The 21,759-nt window shown below is 36.7% G+C and overlaps 1 protein-coding gene across 1 annotated transcript in view; it reads left to right on the top strand.

The window, feature by feature from the left end:
- Window positions 1–21,759, top strand: part of NOTCH2 (notch receptor 2) — a 164,346-nt gene that overhangs the window by 93,163 nt on the left and 49,424 nt on the right. Inside the window, 1 exon segment of the mRNA XM_074263252.1 lies at window positions 5,490–5,612. Coding sequence (XP_074119353.1) covers window positions 5,490–5,612 — 123 coding nt within the window.

The following is a 21,759-nucleotide window of genomic DNA, read 5'->3' as shown; positions in this document are numbered from 1 at the left end:
ATCATCAATCCTCAAGCCTTTCTTTTGTTAGCGTTTAAGGGTTAAGGAAATAATCTAATTGTGAATATTTCACTTTTCCATATGTCCTGGCGCTTGGATTTATCAGAAGTCCAGAGGGCCTAATGATTGAATTTCGTATGATGTTGTATAAACCTTCAGAGGGGGAAAAAAAAAAGCTCTTTCACTTTGTAGAAAATGCTTTTTAACAGTTGCCTAGAACCAGGGGGTTGACTTGGCAGCTAAACAATGACAGGAAGTCAGAGAAGTCAATAAAGGAAGTTTTTTTTAGCTAGGAGAGAGTGATTATTCACTGAAATTCTCTGCATTGTTATCCATCAGTTAGGATAAGGACCTTAGGGAATTCTGAAAGTGTGTACAGGAAAGGATCTATCAAGCCAGCGTAATATATTCTCAGGAAAAAAAAAGGAAATCACTCAGTGTTCAGTAAGAGAAAATTCATCATCATCATCATCATCATTACGGATAGAGTGCTTTGGGATCCCAAAGGATCTCCGTTGTTCCTCATGACCACCTTATAAGGTTGTTAGTGCAAGTATTCTCAGCTTTTGTTTTTAAAATAGCAAATCTGAGGCTTTGAGATGCTGTCTTACTCATATAGCTAGATGGTAGAAATAGGTGGAGTAGTAAATAGAGCTCCAAGTCAAGAGTCAGGAAAATCGTGAGTTCAAATCCTGATTCAGACCTTTAATAAATTATATGAACTTTAGCAAGATGCTTAACCTGTATTTGCCTCAATTTATTCAACTACAAATTGTAAAACCTGCAGATTAAATGAGATGTAAAGTGCTTAGCAGAAGCATATAGTAGGTGCTGTATAAATGCTAGCTGCTATTATTGTCATTATCATTATTATCTTCATCATCATTGTTACCTAGGTCTCAAGCCTAGGCCATTTAATTCCAAGGGTTCACTATATATCACACACTAAGTCAGGGAATAAAGAGACAAAAATTCTCTTCTTGATTCTCTGAAAGTCATTTGTCCTCATTGCTGAAGTAAGAAAAGTTGGGAATTAGAGAAGAAATATTCACAATTATTCTTTTTTTATGTGCTAATTATAACACTTAAAAATGGGGAAGGTAAAATAACTTGTTCTGTTAGTGAGCATGAAACTGCTCAGTTCTCTGCATAGTGACCTCCTTCACTATAGTCTTGGGGAGAAAATGGTGAGAAATGGAAAGATACTGGAGAAAGGACCTCAGTTTGAATGCTGACTCTGCCGCAGACCATCATCTACATGACCATGAGCGAGTTCCCTTTCCCTTTCAGGATGAATTGAGGGTTTTTAATGAAGTGGCTTCTTAGCACAGTGCTTAGCATGAAGTAACCATTTAATACAAGCTTGTTGACTGATCTGAAGGTCTATGAGCTTCAGCTCCAATGATATGAATAGACAGGCTAATTATATCTGAATTGAAGTTTCTTCCAGCAAAGCAATGCTGTGGTCATCTCATAGATCTTTGAAGAAACCTTGGAGCTCCTCTTGTCCAGTCCTTTTTTACATGTAAGGAAACTGAAACCCATAGGGGGTTAATTGGCTTGACTTCAGGTCAAGGTTACACAGACATGTGGGGTTTAAAATTGGGTCCTGGCTTAAAATTCAGAATATTTCCCTATACCTTGCTGACTTCATTAGAGAAATATTTCTTGGGGTGGGAGGGGAAAGACCTAAGCATGTTTGTAAAAATTTAGTTTCTTTAGCATGAAAAGTAACATTTGAAGCCTCCAAAAAGAGAGGGATTAGAAAGCTCTTTAAGGGGCAGAAAAGTAGAATCTACTCCAGTAGGTAAAAGCTCTTCTAATGGGTCAGCAGTTGTGAACATTTCAGACTTTTCATGAGTTAACATTATATTAATTCCTTAGCAGAAGTCTTTATGTGTATATGTACTGGGGAATGGCACCCCGCCAAAGAAGATTTATCATAAGAACACAACAGAACACTCATGAAAATTATCAGATCATCAACTCTCAATATTATTGGGTTGGGGCCAGCTGGAGGGAGAGCGGGGTATGGGTGGTTTTGTGTGTAGGTGTGTATTTTAATAAAGTAGTACAAGTCATCACAAAACGTTGGGCTGTTTTAAATCTATTGGTTGTCTCTTGAGAGTTGACAGTTGGATTGGGTAGCCTTCCAGTACGTTTTTCCTCTCCATCTTCCACACCCTTTCATTCCTCTTCTCTTCTATGTTCTTCTAAGTAGGAACCTTGCAGATGAGCCTTTTCCCAATAGTAGAGACTTATCCCTAGTTAAATATCCTTGCACTTAGTAGACTGATGATTATTTATTATCCCTTGGTCATTAAAATAAGGATCGAGCATATTTTGTGGCTTTAGTGTCTGCTCTGTTTCTGCTCAGATTAAGGACTATTAGTGGATTTGAGTTTTTTTGGGCATTCTCCAAGTTAGATGAGTTGCTGCCTCCTTGGCTATGGCACCCTCCTTTGGCAGAACTCTCTGACTTTGGGGTGAGTTGCTATGGAGTCACAATATTAAAGAATGGTTCTTGGAACTGTCAAGTAAGACCTGCTTACCTGATGTTGCTCAAAATCCTGGCCTAGCCATTGAAAGTTAGGGAAAAAATATATTTCCAGCTATAATCAGGATTATTTTCTCATCCCTTATCTTCTTGTGAATTTCTGGGGAAATGGATCCAGTAAATAGAGACTTGATGGAAACTAGCTAAGAAAAAAAAAAAGTAGTAAAATAAGGATGAGCTATCAGAAAGGCAAGTCATATGAGCCTATAATTTAGGCTTTGTTAATCTTTTTTTTATCGGTATTGATTCTCTAATTTTCTTACTGCAAATTTGCTTATTCCTGGAGGCCTTTCACACAGAACCTTCAAAACTGTCAATTTTGCCAATAAGAGAGTGGGTAAACTCCCTTTTTTTCTATTAACTCATTCCACAGGTACACACCCACCAGACTCAAGAAAGAAGGTGTGGTGGCTTCTTAGAGGGATGTGCTAATTTCTAGAATAATGGGTTCAGAAGAATTTTCTGTCTCCTCTCCTTTAACTTTCTTTTTCCCTTTAACTATCATCAATAAGTAAACCTACCCACGATACTATAACAATAGGATTTTGAACCATACCTCTGAAATTATTTCTGCTTACTGATCCTTTTAAGGATTTAAATTGGTTTGAGTTAATATGGCTCTGCTAGGGTGCCAATGTGATCCTCCCAGTGAACCTGACACACCCAGCTGTTTCTCAACCCATTTAGCCTCCAACTTTGGAAACTTAACACTTTTCTCATCTGTATAATACAAAAAGGGGAAGTGATATAGCCCCAGTGAATGAGAAGGCAAGCTTTGCTGTCACTTAGTATTGAATGCTGGTCCTTTTGCCACCCTTTAAGACTCTAAATTATAGCTGAAATGTCATTCTGTAACAGTGCAGGGACTTCCCATACCAAGGAGTTTCCCATATGAAATGAAAGCACAGACTTGGTCCAAAAAAAAAAAAATCTGATTCTAGGAAATATTTGTATAGATAAGATCTTTTAAAAGGGAGGAGATGAATGTAAGATTGAGCCTCCTGCTCCTAAATGTGGGAGGTAAGAGTGGTTATATTAAATATGACTTTCAATTGTAGGTTTTCAGGTTGTTAAAGCAATGATAAAGTAGTAGAGAAAATTTTCTGGTGACCAGAATAATGAGCTGGAAGGAACCTCGAATCATCTAGCTTACCCCTGCTTGTTTTACTGATGAGCAAATTGGACTTAGAGAGGTCAGTTGAATTGTCATATAGGTAGCAAATGACAAAGGTGAAATTTGAACTCAGATTCTAGTCTAGTGCTGGTTTAGAGCATTTGTATGAAAATGCTTTATAAGGCTTTCCCTCTATAGGACATTTGTAATTATTGTTTTTATTGCTAGAAGAAAGTTGCAAGTTTGATTTCCTATCAAGATTTATTACCTTGCTTCTCATCATTGTCTACAGAAGAACCCTATAGTAGTTGATTAGTTCTGTGTATCCTTGACCAGGCAGTAGCTCAGTATAAACTCTAGGGCTGGGCAAACCTATTGATTAATATGGAAAAAATGCCTCAAGACCCAATGTCCCACTGCCAGTAGGTCAATAGGTCAATATTTCTGATGATTTCCATTAAAAATGGACTAGTACAAGAGACTTTTCACCTGTCTAAAGGATTAGGATCTCCTTTATAGACTTCATATCTTTGAATGGAATAAATGTGGTCAGTTGTTCCATCCAGTTATGCATGGGATCATTAAAAAAAAAAAAATTGGAAGCCCAACAAATAATCTAGTAGCCTTGGCCATATTTAATTATATTCCAAAGGAACAGTCTCATGTTGAATCATAATTTCCAGTTTCACTTAAATTCTTAGTTTCACAGAAAGTGACTTCTTTTCGTCTCCACCCAGATTATCTGGCCAGTGTCATTTTGTATGGATGCTGGAAAAAAAAATCAACACAACAACTTGCTGGGCCTAGGGTGGAGTAGCATAGGCATACAAATTATAGAAAGAGCTTGTTATGGAAAAGGAGGAAAAAAAATGCAAGTTGGTGAGCTATTAATCTTGAAATTTAGATTATATCATTCAAGGAGGGATCCAAATTTTAGTACCAGAAATAGGCAGGAAAGAAACAAACTCCCAAAGGGAACCACAATGGGATGACTAGAAGGAATAGTGGATAGAGCAGTGGTCCTCAAACTTTTTAAATAGGGGCCAGTTCACTGTCCCTCAGACTGTTGGAGGGCCAGACTATTGTAAAAACAAAAACTCATGCTCTGTCTCCACCTCTCAGCCCATTTGCCATAACCCGGCGGGCCACAGGCTAGTAGTTTGAGAACCCCTGGGATAGAGCATCTATTAAGAAAAGGGTGGATATGATCTATTGTGCTAAAGCAAAAAACAAAATAGAAACAGGAGAAAGGAATAATGGGAGGGGAAGAAGGAAATGAATTTAGAATGTTGGTACATTTTATGAAAATAACGCTGCTCTTTTTGAGTTTAATTCTAATCAAAAAAATTTAATTATGACAGCTCTATTATCCGACCTTCTCTCCCTTCCCTTTTCCCAGCCCCATTGGGATTGCCATGACAGATAGAAGAATTTGGTGGGCTTGTGTTTTTAAAATACTACCAGTGAAATTGTAGTAGGAGGAAAATCTCACCTTCACCAGGATTTTATCCTATGCAAATAAAATGGGAATTGATAGGTCTTCCATTGGAGTTTTGAAGCCTTTGGAAAGAAGGGGTCACACAGTGAGGGAGTTATACTAAACTGTTTGTCTTGTTTGCTGTATAGGTGAGAGGGGGATTTCTAGCTAATGGTTCTTGAGCTGAGCATAGGCTAAAAGCTGGAAGACACCTTAGGGGTCTTGTAGACACCCCTCTTTTTATTTTTTTATTTTTTTACAGTTAAGGAAACTGAGCAGAACCTTCTGACTGATCATTTTTCCTATTGACCCTTTTTTTTATCAATTTTTTTTTGTATCAGGTTTTGAAGGAACCACTTGTGAGCGGAATATCGATGACTGTCCAAACCACAATTGTAAGAATGGAGGGGTCTGTGTGGATGGAGTCAACACTTACAACTGTCGCTGTCCTCCACAATGGACAGGTAAGTGTTCATTCTACATGTGCTGAGTCAGAAGGGGACCGGCAGTGGGACCAGCAATATTTCAGATGAGGCTACTGCTTGACTTAAGGATCTTCCACAATTTACATTGTGTGACTGAAAAGACCCTTCTGAATTACTTACTCAGCTCATTACTATACAGTACCTATCTACTCCCCAGATTCAAGATGCTGACTTGTTCTTGGCTACAGTAAAATATTTAAAATAATGTTTTTCATCAGATGCTGACCAAGCACTCATTATTTGCTGAGTACTATAGGCATGAGGGGATGGTGACACAAGAATATATATTAGGGACATAGTCCCTACCCTCTAACAGTTTACTGTCTCATTCAGAAAATAAGTCATATATATATCCAACATTTATAAATCAGATGACAGGAGATAGTATCAAACTGTCTAAATGCATGTATGAACAGTAAGTTTTTGTAGGATTCTACAGAATCAATCAAGAATAATAAAATGTATTAAACTGTATTCCAGCCACTGGTCAGGATATTAGGAATACAGTCATATATGGAATAATTCTTGCCCTTTAGAGGCAAACATTCTATTGTGGAATCAGTTAGGCCCATTCATTGCAGTTAAACTAGGAAAGAAAGAATGAAACTGTGGATTAAGTGGCTTAAATAGGGGGAAGTATGGAGGTAAGCCATGTTGGAAACTTTGACAGTTGGATTTGGATGTATAACGTGATGTAGAGGAAAGAGTTTCGAGGTAAATTCTGGTGAATTTTCAGTCCCAAGAAGCCATAAAAAAAAACAGAAAAGTTTGGAAGAGGGTTGAGTTCTGTGAGAAACAATGAATCCTGTTGATGTGCAGAATATATTATTTTACTTCTTTCCATGATAATGATTGCTATAGGCTAGTATTTTATGCTAACTAGGAGCTAGTACTTTTCAGTTTGCAAAGTACTTTAGAAATATTATCTTATTTGATCCTTACAATAGTCCTAAGGGTTAGATGTTCTTATTATCCCTATTTTACACATAGGGAAACTGAGGCAGACACATTAAGGATCACAGGACTAGTAAATGTCTAAAGCCATATTTGAACTCAAGTCTTTCTGGCTCCAGATTTAGCTCTGTCTTTGTGCATTTATATTGTGTAATTGTGTAAAATGCAGTTCACGTGTTTGATGTCATTACTTATGTGACCCATCACACTCTCTATTTACCTTCCCAGTAGCATCATTAGCAGCCAGAGTAAGGAATTAGTCTTCCTACTCCTGACTTGTATAGTACTAACCACCACTATGGCTTCTTATACGCAATGGCACCTCCGGGAGTATTTTGTGGAGTGAACTGAATTAATTTAATTGGGAGTCTTGTTCTGTTGCTCTTGTCTTAGGGGTTAGGGTGAAGGGTGGGGGCCAGTGTTGTCCAGATGCTTATCTGGTTTTGGAGATTAAAATGTTTCTATTTCAATTCTTTTAAGAACCAAGCCTTCTTAAAGATGGTAATCAGAATATCTATACATGCATTAGAAATAAAAATTGAAGAAAAATGTTTCTGGGGGGAAGAAAGAGAGGGGATGGATGGGGGAGGAAGAGAGAGAGAAAAGGAAGAGAAGGAGAAGTAGAAGGAAGAAAAAAAAAAGAATCACATTATTAATGACAATATCTTTTCTTTCCTTTTTCCTACCCACTCCAAAGAGGACAAAATGTTAAGTGCCAGCCATATCGATTTTATTTTTCTCTGAAGGATCCCTGAGAACTTGTCCCCATCTAATTATTTTAAACTGCCTAGTAAAGGGAAGAATACTAGGAATAATTATGATGTAAGAAAATATCAATAAAAACTTAATTTTTTTAGAAACCTGCCTAGTAATTTTCCTGGAAAGACATCTATTTCTGCTTTTTTGGCTCCAAATCTGACCCTTTTTCATACTTTCTCACCAGGCTTCCCTGGGGATGGACTTCCCCTAGAATTCTTCCTGGTGTCATCAGCATATGACCCAACTGCCAGTTTGTTCCACCATCTCTCTTGTAGTCTGTTGCCATTGCCAGTAGGTTTTCAGAAGCCAAAACCTTTTTTTAATTAAAAAAAATTTTTATGATAGTGGACAGAAGTGGGAAAGCAGTGTAGCTACATCAGCAGCAACATTGCAAAGGAGTTCAGCTTTGTTGTAGGCAGTGATGAATCAGCATGGCTCTCCCCACCACATGCCCCTCCATTGGTGGAAAGTTGGTGCACATGGTTTATGGACCACATAGATAAATTTTGTTTGAAGTGGGGAGGGAGTGGGAAGAGGATATTGATAGTGATGAGGGGAACAAAAGCAAACAAAGAAAACAACATTAATGAAATATTTTTAAAACCATACAGAAAAGAACAGAAGGGGACCCAGAGTAGGATGGCAGTGATGTATGTAGCTTAAAACAATTTGATGGGGTCACAATTCTTATGCAAAAAAAAAAAAGATTATGAGAAATAATGCAACTGTTGATCATTAAACAGGTTTGATAGTTGTTTTATAATCTCTCTGTGGTATTGAGCAGCATAAGATACTTGTTAAAAAGTTGATTATATCCTAATCTCTTCCATGCCCTGTGGGAGAATGGTTCTGTGTGGTACAAAAGCCTCTGATGCCCGAAGAGATTAAATAGCTTTGCATTTTCTCTTTTTTTATACCAGTTTCCTGCTCCGATATTTGTTAGGAAGGTCCAGGCCACAGTCTTTTTCAGCCTCGTGATATTTTACTAAAATTTCTGACCTGAACATTGTGGGAAAACTATATGTGTCAAATCCTTCCTCTCCATTTTGGAATTATCCTTTAGGACAGGAGTCAGGGTGTGAAGATGATGAAATTGAAATTGCAAAGGCTTGTCTAGCATTTGTTTATCACCTAGTTCTCCTAAAGGGACACTCCCAGTGTCCAAGTTAACTGTCCCATCAAACCACTTCCTATTCTAGTTGGTCAACTGTCATTTATTTAAAAATACCCACTGTGTGTCTTGGTGCGCTGGGCTTGAGGCTCACAGATTATTTTTACTTTTCACACCAGCCATTTCATTTCCAGTAATTGCCATTTTCCGGTAATTTTTTTTTTTTTTCTGGGAGTTACAAGCAGCTGAGCTGATTGTTTTCCTTCTTTGAAGGAAAAGGAATATGAAGAAATGGGCTGGGCTGGCCCTTAGATAAATGGCAGAGCAATTTCTGATTTTCAGAGAATCTGCAGCTTTGGTTTTAATTCAGGTCTCTTGATGTGAAATTTCTGGATAACAACATGCAGCCCAAAGCAGTAACTGTTTTCTGCATAAAGAACATTAAGTCTCATTGTAAGGATCTTTAATGTTTACTCAAAGATTTGATGATCCTAATATTCAGTAATTTATAGTAATAATTTTATTATATGTTTATATTTATAAATATATAATAATATATTTATTAATTTTAATTAGTTAAGACTTTGCAAAAGCTAATGAATGCAGTGTTTTGGAAAAATAAGCTGAATGCTATTTGAGGGTTTACTTTATATATTGTTTGTTTTTAGCAGTAACCTTTTAGAAAGGCTCAGGCCAGAACTATATTTCCCACCTTTGTGATATTTTATCTTCAAGCACAGAATTCCTTTCCTTTTTCCACAATGAAATTCTCTTAGATCACTCACAGTAGTAACATACAGAAATTTAAAGTTTGAAAAACCCTACATACATTCTCATTGGATCTTCATGAAACTTGCTTTTATTAGTTCCATTTCAAAGATGAGGAAACCAAAGCTAAATGACTTGCAGTGATGCAGTTAGTTAGAATTTGAATCTAGGTTTGTCTGACTCCCACACTCAGAATTCAGTCTGCTGCTTTATGTGACCTATAAGAGTAGGGAGCTAGGTGCCGTATCTAGTATCATAAAGACCTGAGTTCAAATCTAGTCTAGACACTTAACAGCTATGTGACACTGGGCAAGTCATACAACCAGTGCCTGCCTCAATTTCCTAAGCTGTAAAATGGGATCATAATAGTATTTATCTGGCAGAATTGTGTGTGAGATTATTGTAAAGGGCTTAGCAAGAAATCATTACTAGCTATTATTATCATTATTATTATTTCTATTAAATAGAAAAGAAGGGGCTCCCCTAGAATGATGAGTTGACCAAGAGGGGGAAGTATGATTGCAAACTCTCTCTGTGGGAAGGATTTGGTGGGTATATATTACCAGAAAAACTTGGCATTCCATGAACTCCCTGGAGATTTGAAACTACAGAACATATATATTGAGAAAAACTTGATGGAGAGGGTTTTATTTGTCCCTCTCTGGGTCAGTATTCTGCATTTGGTACAGAAGCTGAGGGTTGAAACAGCTTGAGCTTTTACTACAGTCATTCTCCACTAGTCTCAGAAGCAGTTCTCAATTTGAGGGGCAGCTACATGGTCCAGGGAATAGAGCATCAGCCTCAGACACTTACTAGCTGGGTGACCCTAGTTGCCCCCCAAAAAAAGCAGTTTAGGAAGATTAAAAATAAATAAAAACTTCTGGCAGAAATTAAAAAATAGTAGATGAACAGTGGCTCATGTGCTAATCTATTTTTATATTTTCTCTTTGCTCAAAGGGTCCACCAGTTTAATTCACTTGGGACAAAGTTAATCCAAATTGTCCCAGGTCTGTACCAACACTTCCTTCCTTACAGTAGACTCAGCTAGTGTTATAGAGTTGGAATGAGGTAAGGAAGAGAAGGAAAATTAACTTACCTCTTCCCAGAACCATCCTGGCCCACAGTGACCCCACATTAATGGATAGGAAGCATGGTATGATAAGGCCTGCACTAGAGTCAAAATTATCTGAAATGATTCCCCAAATCTGCCACAGTTTTGTTCACTGTTTAATCCTGGGGAAGCCTCTTGCCTACTATTTTTACCTGAACTCTTTTTTGCTATTTTGTGGTCTGTTCCAGTTCCTTATTGAGATATTGGGAAGATAAATTCCATTCCATTGAACGTCCATTTATTAAATTCCTGCTACCTGCTAGGTACAGGGAGATGTAAGGATAAAGCAAGACATGATTCATCCCTTAACTTTAGCACAGAGCCTGGTACATAGTGTGCAGTAAATAAATGCTTATTGTTGATGATGGGGAGGATAAGGATGAGGCTGGAAAATGCTTGTTGATTATGTTACAGTGGAGCTTCCTTCATGCTTGAGTCCCTTTCAACTCTCAAATTCTGTGATTCGCTGAGAGGTAGAGCAAAACAATATGGGGAAAGGAAGATTTTTTTTTTAAGTTTCCTCTGGCGGATAACTTCTGAGATGAGACTCTAATGAAGATCAGAATTCTGATAATACTTGACATATTGCTATATCAAATGCTTGCCCACTGAACCCTAAGGACTTTTCCCTTTGACTTGCAATTGAAACCTTCCAAACAGGTTGTCTCCCTTTTTAGAATGAGTTCCTTCAGAGCAGGGAGTGCAAGAACTCTGTGTGTGTGTGTGTGTGTGTGTGTGTGTGTGATTTAATAGTATCTTATTTTTCCAAATACATGTGAAGATAGTTTTAAACATTCATTTTCATAAGAAAGAGGAGATACAAGGGTCAGGAAGACTCTAAGATTTATTCATGTCACCTCCACTGTTCTCATAGCCAGCCCTTTCTCTCTAGTCTCAATTGCTGCTGTCATATTGTTCTATTAAACTACAAGCTTCCTTTCTCAGACTTCATACAGCTCCCTGGGTTCATTCTTTATTCCCTTTTCCACTATTTTCTCACTTATTAATTACTCCTGTAGACACATTGTTCTATAAGACTACAAGCTTCCTTTCTAAGACTTCCTACAGCTTCATGTATGTCCATTTTTAATTCCCTTTTTCATTATTTTCTCCTTTATTAATAATTACTCAAGTAGACAGAGTTCTATTAGACTCCAAGCTTCCTTTGTCAGACTTTATACAGCTTCATATATGTCCATTCTTTATTCCCTTTTCCATTATTTTGTCACTTATTACTCACTCATATTGCTCTGTTAGATACAAGCTTCATAAAGGCAGACATCTAAAGGTGGTTTCTCTCCAAGAGTCTAATACAGGGCTCTTCCCACAGGGTGAACATTGTCATTCCCTTGTTTCAGGCATGTCAAATTCCTCATGACCCTATTTGGGACTTTCTTGGCAACCATGTCTTTCTCCAGCACATTTTTTTTGTACAGACAAGTAAACTGAGGCAAATAGAGTAAAGTGACTGGCCCAGAGACACATAATTAGGAAGTGTCTGGGACTGGTTGTGAACTCAGGAAGATGAGTCTTCTGACCCCAGACCCATCCCCTCCATCTGCCCTCTGCCTCTAGTAGCCCCTTATTAATTATGTCAGTTGGATGGAAATATACTGGGTATTCTTTTAAGCAATGAAGACTCTCTTAGGGATGTAAACCAAAGTGAGAGGAGAGAAGGATTTCCTATTTAGAGGCTTCCTTAGACCATCTTTGAGACCCCTTTGAAGGGGCTCTTTAGGGGTATTATACCAGGCTATTTACAGTATCGTTTGAGTTAAGCATAAAAATATTTCTGTTCATATTTGAAGTTAGGAAAATGAAGTTGAATAGTTCAAAGCAAAGATCTTTAGAGGAAAATTGTGTTATTTGATGAGCTTAGGTTCTAGTCTTTTAAGCTTTCGTTGGCCCGGTCTCTGCTCACAAATCCCCCTCCTCGACTGCTTCTGAGTTCACTGGTCGGGCAGGCGTGATTTATTATTTTGTGCTGAACCTATAAAGGCATTTTCAATTTGGTTCCAAAATTGTGCTCTGGGGCATTGGGCAGACATGAACAGTGGATTTTAGGTGGACACTAGTCAAATCTAACCGGTTGAACTTTTCTCCCAGCTCTCATTTATAGAATGATGAGCCCAAGGAGTTTGTTAAAAACTCCTATGGCTGTCAGTTGCTCCAATTTCAGCAACTCTTTTTTGGCATGAAAAACTAGGCAGTGACTGCCAAAGTTGGTGCATGAGCCTTTTGTGTCTGGGGCCTTGGGCTTTTGCACATTTTAGTTTTTTGAACCAGGTGTCCCTGATTCTGTCCAATTTTTAGCTGGTGACAGGCTGATCTGTAATGTGAGGCTTTTCCCACCACAGCTTTTGATTTTCATTTATTTATTTATTTTTTAAAAGAAAACTGTATAAAGATTGTTCCCCTTGGTTCAGAGTGGAAAGTCATTATTTTTCTGGGAGCTCAAAAATACCCTCATTTGTATTCTGGATGGGGAGAACAGGAAATGTCTCAAATTTCAGTTTCTACTCTGTCATGCTGATTATGAGTGCTTGATTACAAGTCTGTTCTCTGGATTTATGTATTGCCTTCCTGGATCTCAGTTTTTAGTTTCTTATCAGTTTTCATAAAAATCCTTCTCTGGTTTCCCACCATGGCATGGAGGTGAGCCCTCAGTTCTCAGAAACATGCCAGGAGAATGTAATCCCTGGGAGGTTTTACAAACATGGGACCCTGTGACAGACAATGTTTGTTATCTTTAAGACCAATCTGGCTGAGTTAAGGGCTCATCACTTAACATCTAGGTGAACTGATTTGGGCTTGAGGATTAGTAAACATAGGAAATAGCTGCCAATCCTGTATGACTTGTTTCTGTAATGATGTTAACAGAATGGGGGGAAAGGAGGATAGGGGGTAAGGGCTGTTAAGAATTACACCATTCTGAGATCATCAATAAGCATTAACTGAACTTAACTCTTGATATTCCTTCTGGGCAAACTTTTGTCCAGTGACCAAGGGGAGAGGATGCTGAAGTAACTGAATCACCTCCATATTGATACCAGGAAACAAACAGACAAAAAAATTACCTTAACAGAAGATTAAATCACAGAGGTTCCTTTTGGAATAAGTGAAGTAGAAAAATTAGCATTCTTCAGGGAAGACTAGTGCAAGAAGTCTATTGTATGACCAAAGACCAAAAAAAAAAGCATTTCATAAGAACCCTTCATTTTCCCAAGTTGAAGTACTTAGTTGGTTTTTGTCTTTCCTTCTCGAGGAAGACCAAAATGATATCACTATGTTGAAATCAAGGTAGTTTGTCCAAGTGTGGCTGGTCAGTTCGCTTATCAGTGTTCATAATAAACACAAGTCCACCATGATTATCATAATATTCTATCTAGATTTAGAACTGGCCCCTTAAGGATCATTTAGTCCAGCCCTCTCATTTTAGAGATGAGCAAACTGATAATTGTAAGTTATAAAGAAATAAAAAAATAGAAAAAATTCAATAAAGAACTTAATGAGATGCTTTAAAGCAAGTTGATGTTTTAATTTGATAAACAATTATTTCACTGCAATTGTGAATACAGAGGGGAGGATCGTGAAAATGTCGTTCGAAAATGGGCCCAAACATTGCAAAATAGGGTTCAAGATCAAAAAATGAAAGAGACTAAAGGCAAATAAAATATTCAGTCTCATACCTATACATCATTGAGGATGAGAGTCCTAATTGTGGTGAGCACTAAAAACATCACAACAAGTGAAATTGGCTGTATCTCATAGGCAGGAAATGACTGGCTGCTGATGTGAAAGTTGTGTCAGAGTGAGCTGTGTGCAGTCAGATCATTGACTGATAATAGTAAAGGTCAAAATCTATTCTAAATTAAGATGGAAGGTAAAGGTAAGAATAATACACTGCATATTATCATAGCAACTCTCCCCTGCTATACTTTAATTGCAAGTCATATTACCTCTCATCTCAGTTTCTACAGCTGTAAAATGGAGAATTTGAGTCCCCTTTCAATTATAAATTTTTGAAATTCTATGAACTCTTAAAAATAGGAAAATGATGTAAATCATTAACTCTATCATTGTTACTTTGAGAACTTTGTAATGCAAAACTTTCACTATAATGAGAAGGCAATAGGAGCTCAGAAATCACCTTATCCATTATGCAATTGATTACCAAGCAGAGTAATGTGGCAACTAGGGGCGATCCAGGTTTTCTTTTTTAAAATGGAAGTTTACAAGTGTTTCATCATAAAAGAGCAAAAAGCAATTTAGGGGAAACACAGGTTGTAAAATGGTTAAGACCCAAGAAAGCTAGATCATCCCAAGAACATTCTATACATGAACTTGGAAAGAAAATCAAGACAAAAATAATCTAATGATACTTCTCTAGTAAACTCTTCAGCAGATTTAATAGAACAATTATACCAGATACTGGAAACATATCTGGATCACAACTTTAAAGACATGTAGGGATCAGTTTTTCAAAGTACCTCAAAGGAGGTATTCTTAAAGCACATAAAAATATCACAACTCATTTAAAAATCATTAAACTATATTAAATATCACAAAATCATATAAAAATCACAATAATTGTATACAAATATTACCCCAAAAAGGCAGTCAAAAAGACAGCAATTGCCAACACATAAATCTACCTTCTCAACTCTAAAATCTTTATATGAATGGTCTGAGAATATATTTTGGGTGTCATTAATGAAAAATGTCAGGGACTTATTTCCTGTATCACACTAAACCTTCATAGCCCCACCCTATACTGAGAGACTATAAGTCTTTCTCTCTTTACTTTTTAAAAAGGTATTTAATTTGGAATACAGTGCAATCCCAGTTTAAATTACATGATCACCATAAGGGAACTAAGTTCTGAGTTAATCACGCTAACCAGTCTTACTAGAGAACAGATAAACCTCTTCTTTTTCTTGGCAAATAAGTGGAAACCTAGATATAGAAAGCCCCATAATCTATCAGACACAGTAATTTCATCAGTTGGTTTTGCTTAATTTTTTTTATTTCTGATAAGAAAGAGTTCTGTACTAAGGGGTGAGACCCTGAACTATATCCAAGACTATCATATAAAAACAACAGGCATAAATTGTATTTTTTTAAAGAGAAAAAAAATATGTTGGTACAGAATATCGACAGTTCAGCTTGGTTAGCCAGATTATCTCCTGTACCTTGGTGGGGCATGGTTATCAGTACCCCACTTCCATTTTGATTTTGTAAAATCTGTAAACATTTATTAAGTGCCAATGTGTGCCAGGCACTATTCAAAGCTTTGGAGATACAAAAAGATAGTCCCTGACCACAATGAAATATTGTTATAATCAGCATGTTATTAATGATCTTCTGAAAAAGGTACTTGCAAATCTGGATAAAATTGGGGGGAAAAAGGAAAGGCTTTTTTGACTTCTGAAATGTGGGTGAACAGTCCCACTTTCACCTTCCTAGGGTTTGTTTTCTCCATATGGTGATAATAATACCGCCTTCCTAATTTGACGGGACTTTGTACTTTTGGATGACTTTAGAACTTTTGTCATTGGCTTACATCCACTGCTTTAGAAAGAGATCTTTTCCAGAGCATTGATCCCTCATTCTCATACTGTCCATCATCAGATTCTAGATTGAGAGCTAGTAGGAGACCTCAAGGCAATCTGGTCCAACCATGCTCTCATTTTATAAATATGAATCCTGGAGTTCAGTGATTTTCCTGAGGCTTGAACCTGGTTTTCTAATGGTAGAGGTGATGGATTTTCCCCACTGTGCCTCACACAGTCTACATTCAAGCTATATTAAATTTCTCACAGTTCCCCCCCAAAAATGTCCTGTATTTTCCTATGCCTTTTTCATTCTGTTCCTACTTCTCTAATGCCTTTTACAGATTAAGTCTACCAGTGAATATTTTTCCTTTATTGTTGTTTCCATATGTTTTTCCATCTGAGATTCCCTCTACCTTTCTGTCTCTATGCTGCTGTCTCCTTTGTATAGAATTTACTCTTTCCTTCATCTCCTTTTGTTGGGGATTACAAAACTCCCCAACTCTTTTCAACCTGAGCTCAAAGGGTCACCTCCTATACAAGGCTACCAATGTGTGGGTTACACATGCCTATTTATACAGATATATAAATATATACATACACATATAGACAAGCATATATATATATATATATACAAAGAGAGAGAGAGAAAGAGAGAGAGAGAGAGAGAGAGAGAGACATATACATTTATTTCTATGTATAAATTTTGTTTTCCCTCCAATAAAATGGAAGCTTCTTGGAGGAAAGGATTGTGTCTGGGATATAGAAAATGTATAATTAGCATGATGCTTCAGCCCCTGTATTGCCTCAGCAGTTTTTAAGCTCTTTCAACTTTTATTCAAGGACTTGATGATATGAAGCTCTTCACCATTGCTTAGCAAAGGCTTGTGGTGGGTTCAGAAAACTTTTTATAAGCAAGTAAGATTTTCCTTTTCCTTCTCAAAATAATAAAAGGAAAGGGTACTGGATAGAAAAAGCTATTCCATAGCCCCATTGCTGAATGGCAATAGTATGCAATTCCTCAGCAGGTGAAACAATAACCAGTAGAATGAGTAACTGGCTTATGCCCACAAGAACTTGCTTAACTGGACTTTATGCAATACATTTTTGGGAGTTCACCAATGAGACCCAAGTGTAGACTCAAGTGGTACAAGCTGAGGCTTGTTATCCTTGAGATGTAGCTCCTTCAGAAGTCTGACAGGAGGTTACAGAAGAGCTGGGATCTCCTTTTTGACCAGAAGGACTTTAAATGGCAGGTATCCTTGAACACCACTCTCTCTCTTCTTTTGGTATTTTAACAACTGGCACAAAAAAGTCCTCATAAATGTGCAGCCTGCTATTTTTCTAATAACCCACTCACATATTTCATATGATATATCCAGAAACTAAATAAACAGAAGGATTCGGATATCCCTTCTGGTGAATGGTGATGGTTAATTGAGGATTTTTTTAAAGGCTAGCCCCTTTTCCTAGATAAAACTAGATCCTAATGGTAACCTGTGACTCACCTAAGAGGAAAGGCAAAGAGAGTTTCAGTTCAGTCTCACTGGGAGTGTCATAGGGGAAATTGTATGCAGATCCATCTACCTGCCCTTTTTTCCTCCTCCAAGTCATGATACCCATCAACCTAAGAAAGTAATTTATGAGTTGACAATGAATAGTTCATGGTGCTTGAGAGAATTTTGAATGTGGACCAAGAATATTGTAATAGAGTGACAGGCAAAGGTATTTGAGTATTGTTTTATGGTGTGTCTGGCCATACACGTCACTTCTTTTATTGTGGATATCATGCTTCTCTTAATTGCATTGTGTCATGGGATGGTGTACCTGGATTTAAAACCTTTTTCTGGGACTTCTTTGCTTCCTTGGGACTGATGAGGGATTTGGCTTGAATAGCCCCTGAAATCTCTTCCATGATTGGGTTTGGTTTTTTGACATTCACATTATTTTGTGGAATTAATGAGATTTTAATCAACTGAAACTCCCTAGAGTCCATCAGCCTGTGATGTCAATGATTCTCTTCAAAAATGAAGGATGAAACAACATTGCAAACTACTGTCTAACCACATTTCCCTTCATTTAAAATCCTATATTTAGGCAAATTATTGCAAAGACTTTTCTTTTATTTGTCAGATTCTCCCCTTATTCTGGTTCCTATTGATTTTGTTCATACAAAAGCTTTTCAATTTCATGTAATTGAAATTATTCATTTTCTCTTTTGTAATCATTTTTAGTCCTTGTTAACCTATTTAATAACTCGTCTCCCTTAGTCATATCTATGAAAGGTACATGATATCATTCTCCTTTAAATTTTGGGGTGTAATCTATATATTGAGATTGCATATCAATTTTGAGTTTGAGGAAGAATATAAAATAGGAATGAAGGGAAGAGAGTTAGCATTATCATTTGATTTTCTCACAACAACCCTATAAGATAGATTCTATTATTATCCTCATTTTTACATTTGAGGGAACTAAGGTAAATGGGGTGAGTGACTTGTCCAAGATCACACATCTAATAAGCATTTTAGGCTGAATTTGAACTTAGGTCTTCAAACCTATTGCTCAATATATTGCACCATCCAGCTGCTTGGCTGTTGTTCTACATTTAATTTCTGCCAAACTATTTTCCAAAATCCTGGTAATTCTTATCAAATATGGATTTTCCCCCCATGCAATTTGTATTCTCATGCTTATTAGAAAATTAAGTCAATTCCATATTTTGTCTTGTTATTGACTATTCCCAACTTTCTCTCTTATTTCTTATACATATAAGACTTCCTTCCATTCTATTCTGTTATTTCTCACATACTCCACACTCATTCTCATCGCCCTGCCTTTGATCAGGATGCTCAGTGAGACAGGAGTATTCTCTTCCTTTCCCTCTATTTATAGAAATGCTGTCCATCTTCATTGCCCATCCCAAGTTCCACCCATCTAGGCCCAACTGTTCCCATACTGATTACGTCCTCTTCCTTATTGACAATATCACTCTTTGGATGCTTGATAATCTTTTGCTTTTTTTGTTATTTAATGTATATCGTGTCTCTCTAGTGATTTTGTAAGTTTCTTGAAGCCAGTAGCCATTTAATGAATATTTTTAAATCCTCTTACTACATAAAACCCTGTACTGAGTGTGTCCTAAATTGTAAGCTCCTATGGGCCACATGTAGCCTTCTCTTTATTTTGTATCTCATTCAGCATCTAGACGAATGCATTGCACATAGTAAGTGCTTAATAAATACTTTTAAATGTTGACTGAGAGGTCTTCCGTGAAATACCAAATAATTTTGGATTGAACTTAATTTTGTTTGCAAAACTGCATATGCTTCTATTTGGATGCCATTTTAGTCACAAAATAAATACTTTTTTCTTTTGTACATACAAATCCAGATCTAGAAGGGACCACAAAGACCACTTAATCCAACTTCTTCATTTTAGAAATGAATTTATATTGGTTTTTTCCTGTTCTGGCAAGATGATGGCATGAAGGAAATGAATAAATAAACATTTCATTTTGGAAAGAAAGAAGTGATTTTTGTTTCATATGTCCTAAATGAAAACTATTTTGATAGAGCTGCACAGAGGAGAGAAGGATCCTAGCAAAAGTAAGATCGAATAGAACCAGTCTTCTGGAATGAGAACTCCTCAATCCTAGAGGATTTTTAATGTACAATAACAGCATTCTTAAAAGGCAGCCTGATGACCTCCAAATCTGGTTTTCATATCAGTCTATGAATGAAATGATAAATTTAATTCAGACATCTCATTCCTGAAGTAATGCCTTTTGTATTTGCAAATACAAATCCCTTCCCCATCCAGTAACCTCTGGGTGTGTGTGTATTTGTGTGTGTCTATGTAAGCAAGAAATAAATGAATGGATGAATGAAAAAGTGAAGGGAGAATACAAAAACAGCTAAAAATACTATGAATATAAAGAGAAATAGCACAAACTTTCAAAAAGGTTAAGAAAAAAAAGCAAAACAGAAATGAAAATCAGCAAAATTTTCTAAAAAGTACGAAGGAAAGTAAAGTATATAAAAGACAGAATCCTGTGGCCCTCCTAGAAACCATAGAACATGAGCAAGAAACTACAGAACTGTTCACCAGATTAAGTTTGTATTACCCATGCATGATTTGGAAATAAAAAGCTTTAATAAAAATAAATAAAGTTTGTAAAAGAAATTGGGGATGAAATTAGGTTAGAATTTGTTGCTCTAAGGACAGAAATTAATTATAATGCAGAATTTGAAAACTCAACTGGCAGAGTAGGAAAAATTGAATACACAAATAAAACAATAACAACAAAAACCCTTTACCAAAGAAGTAGAAGGTACTAAGTAAAGAACAGAAGATTTGGAATGTATTAGTGACATGGAGGAAAATTCTCAGAACAGAAGCAAAGGGTAACAATTCTATTAAAACAAACACAAACTTAGAGTGATACCTTGAAAATAGGATGTGCAGAAATAATTAATGATGTGTTTAACATACATTGGACTACTTGCCATCTAAGAGAGAGTGTGGGAGAAGGGAAAGGAAATTGGAACACAAATTTTGCTAGGGTGAATGTTAATTGTCCACGCATATGTTTTAAAAAATAAAAAGCTTTAATAAAAAAAAGAATATTTAATGAAAAAAGATAATTAATGGTGACAGATCTCCCCAAAGACCAGGAGGCATCAAACTAGCTGAATTCCATGATGCAGCAAACTATACAAGAAAATTGTTAAATTTTTGAATAAAAACAAACATTAATTGATAAATTCACAAATCACCATCAATAACCTTGCATCAGTATTCTAATTCTTTCATTTTCATCCCTTGTACTAATGGAAACAAAGATGGAATAATTTTCTCAAGATGATACTTCTCATCAAAAGTTTTTTCCCCCCCTCAAATTCCCATTCTTAAATTTATCTTTTTTTGTCTCTAGTTCACTACAAGATATCAAAAATGATGATTATTGCTAGTGGAAAATACTTAGATATTTTAAAAGATATTCACTGGGTCCTGAACCGTATCTCAAACCACCCCACATCTAGGCGAAAAGGAAGTGATACTTCAGTTGCTTGGATACCACCGCTAAATTAAATTAGTAGGGCACCATGAAAATATTGAGTCAGCATCAATATTAAAATCTTATTTCTGCTGAAACTTTTAATACTGCAACAACTCTCCACTCAAGATTCATTGTCATATTTTCATGTCTAAATCTCCCATGAATCCTAGTAAACACAGCTGTTGGCAATCTAAGCAAGCATCTCTGCTAGCAGGATAATAGGTTGCTTGATTATGAGTAGCCACTTAAGGTAGTCTGCCTAGAAGAACTTGCCCTGATCCCTTGTGTTTGCTGATAAGCTTTACTTCCCCTTTCTACATTTATGCTAGAAAGTCCTCCCTTCTCTCAGCCTAAGACATTTCTCTTTGACCTGTAATTGGACACATGGTTGCTCAAAAAATTTTTGATTGAATTCTGTGCTTCAAAATGATTGTTTTGTGGGTTGAAATATTGCACGGTTTCCTATTGTGGAGTTTTTGTTTATTAGAGACTGTAAAGTAAGAGGAAGATTTGAGGGGAGTGGGGAATAGGAGAGCAGACTAGACTAGGGGGTGGAGTAGAATTCAAGGGGTCTTCATTATTGGAGTATTCATTATCCACACCTCTGGAGTGATGGTATTATTCGCTATGACTCTTATCTATGTTTTCATTAAGTCAAGATCCCCTGGTTAAAGAACTCCCTCTAACAATGCAGATCAGCAGTTGAGTAGAATATAGCTTAATCCATTATCTGGGGGCATGAGAAGCTAGATTTCCTCCAAAGTTAATATTTACCCCAGTATATGTCATAACTGAGACTTGAACCCAGG

The sequence above is a fragment of the Sminthopsis crassicaudata genome, chromosome 4 (genome assembly GCF_048593235.1).
Source record: "Sminthopsis crassicaudata isolate SCR6 chromosome 4, ASM4859323v1, whole genome shotgun sequence".
In the NCBI taxonomy this organism is placed as follows: Eukaryota; Metazoa; Chordata; class Mammalia; order Dasyuromorphia; family Dasyuridae; genus Sminthopsis; species Sminthopsis crassicaudata.
The sequence above is the reverse complement of the archived record's forward strand: the minus strand, read 5'-3'. Positions and strand labels throughout refer to the sequence as shown.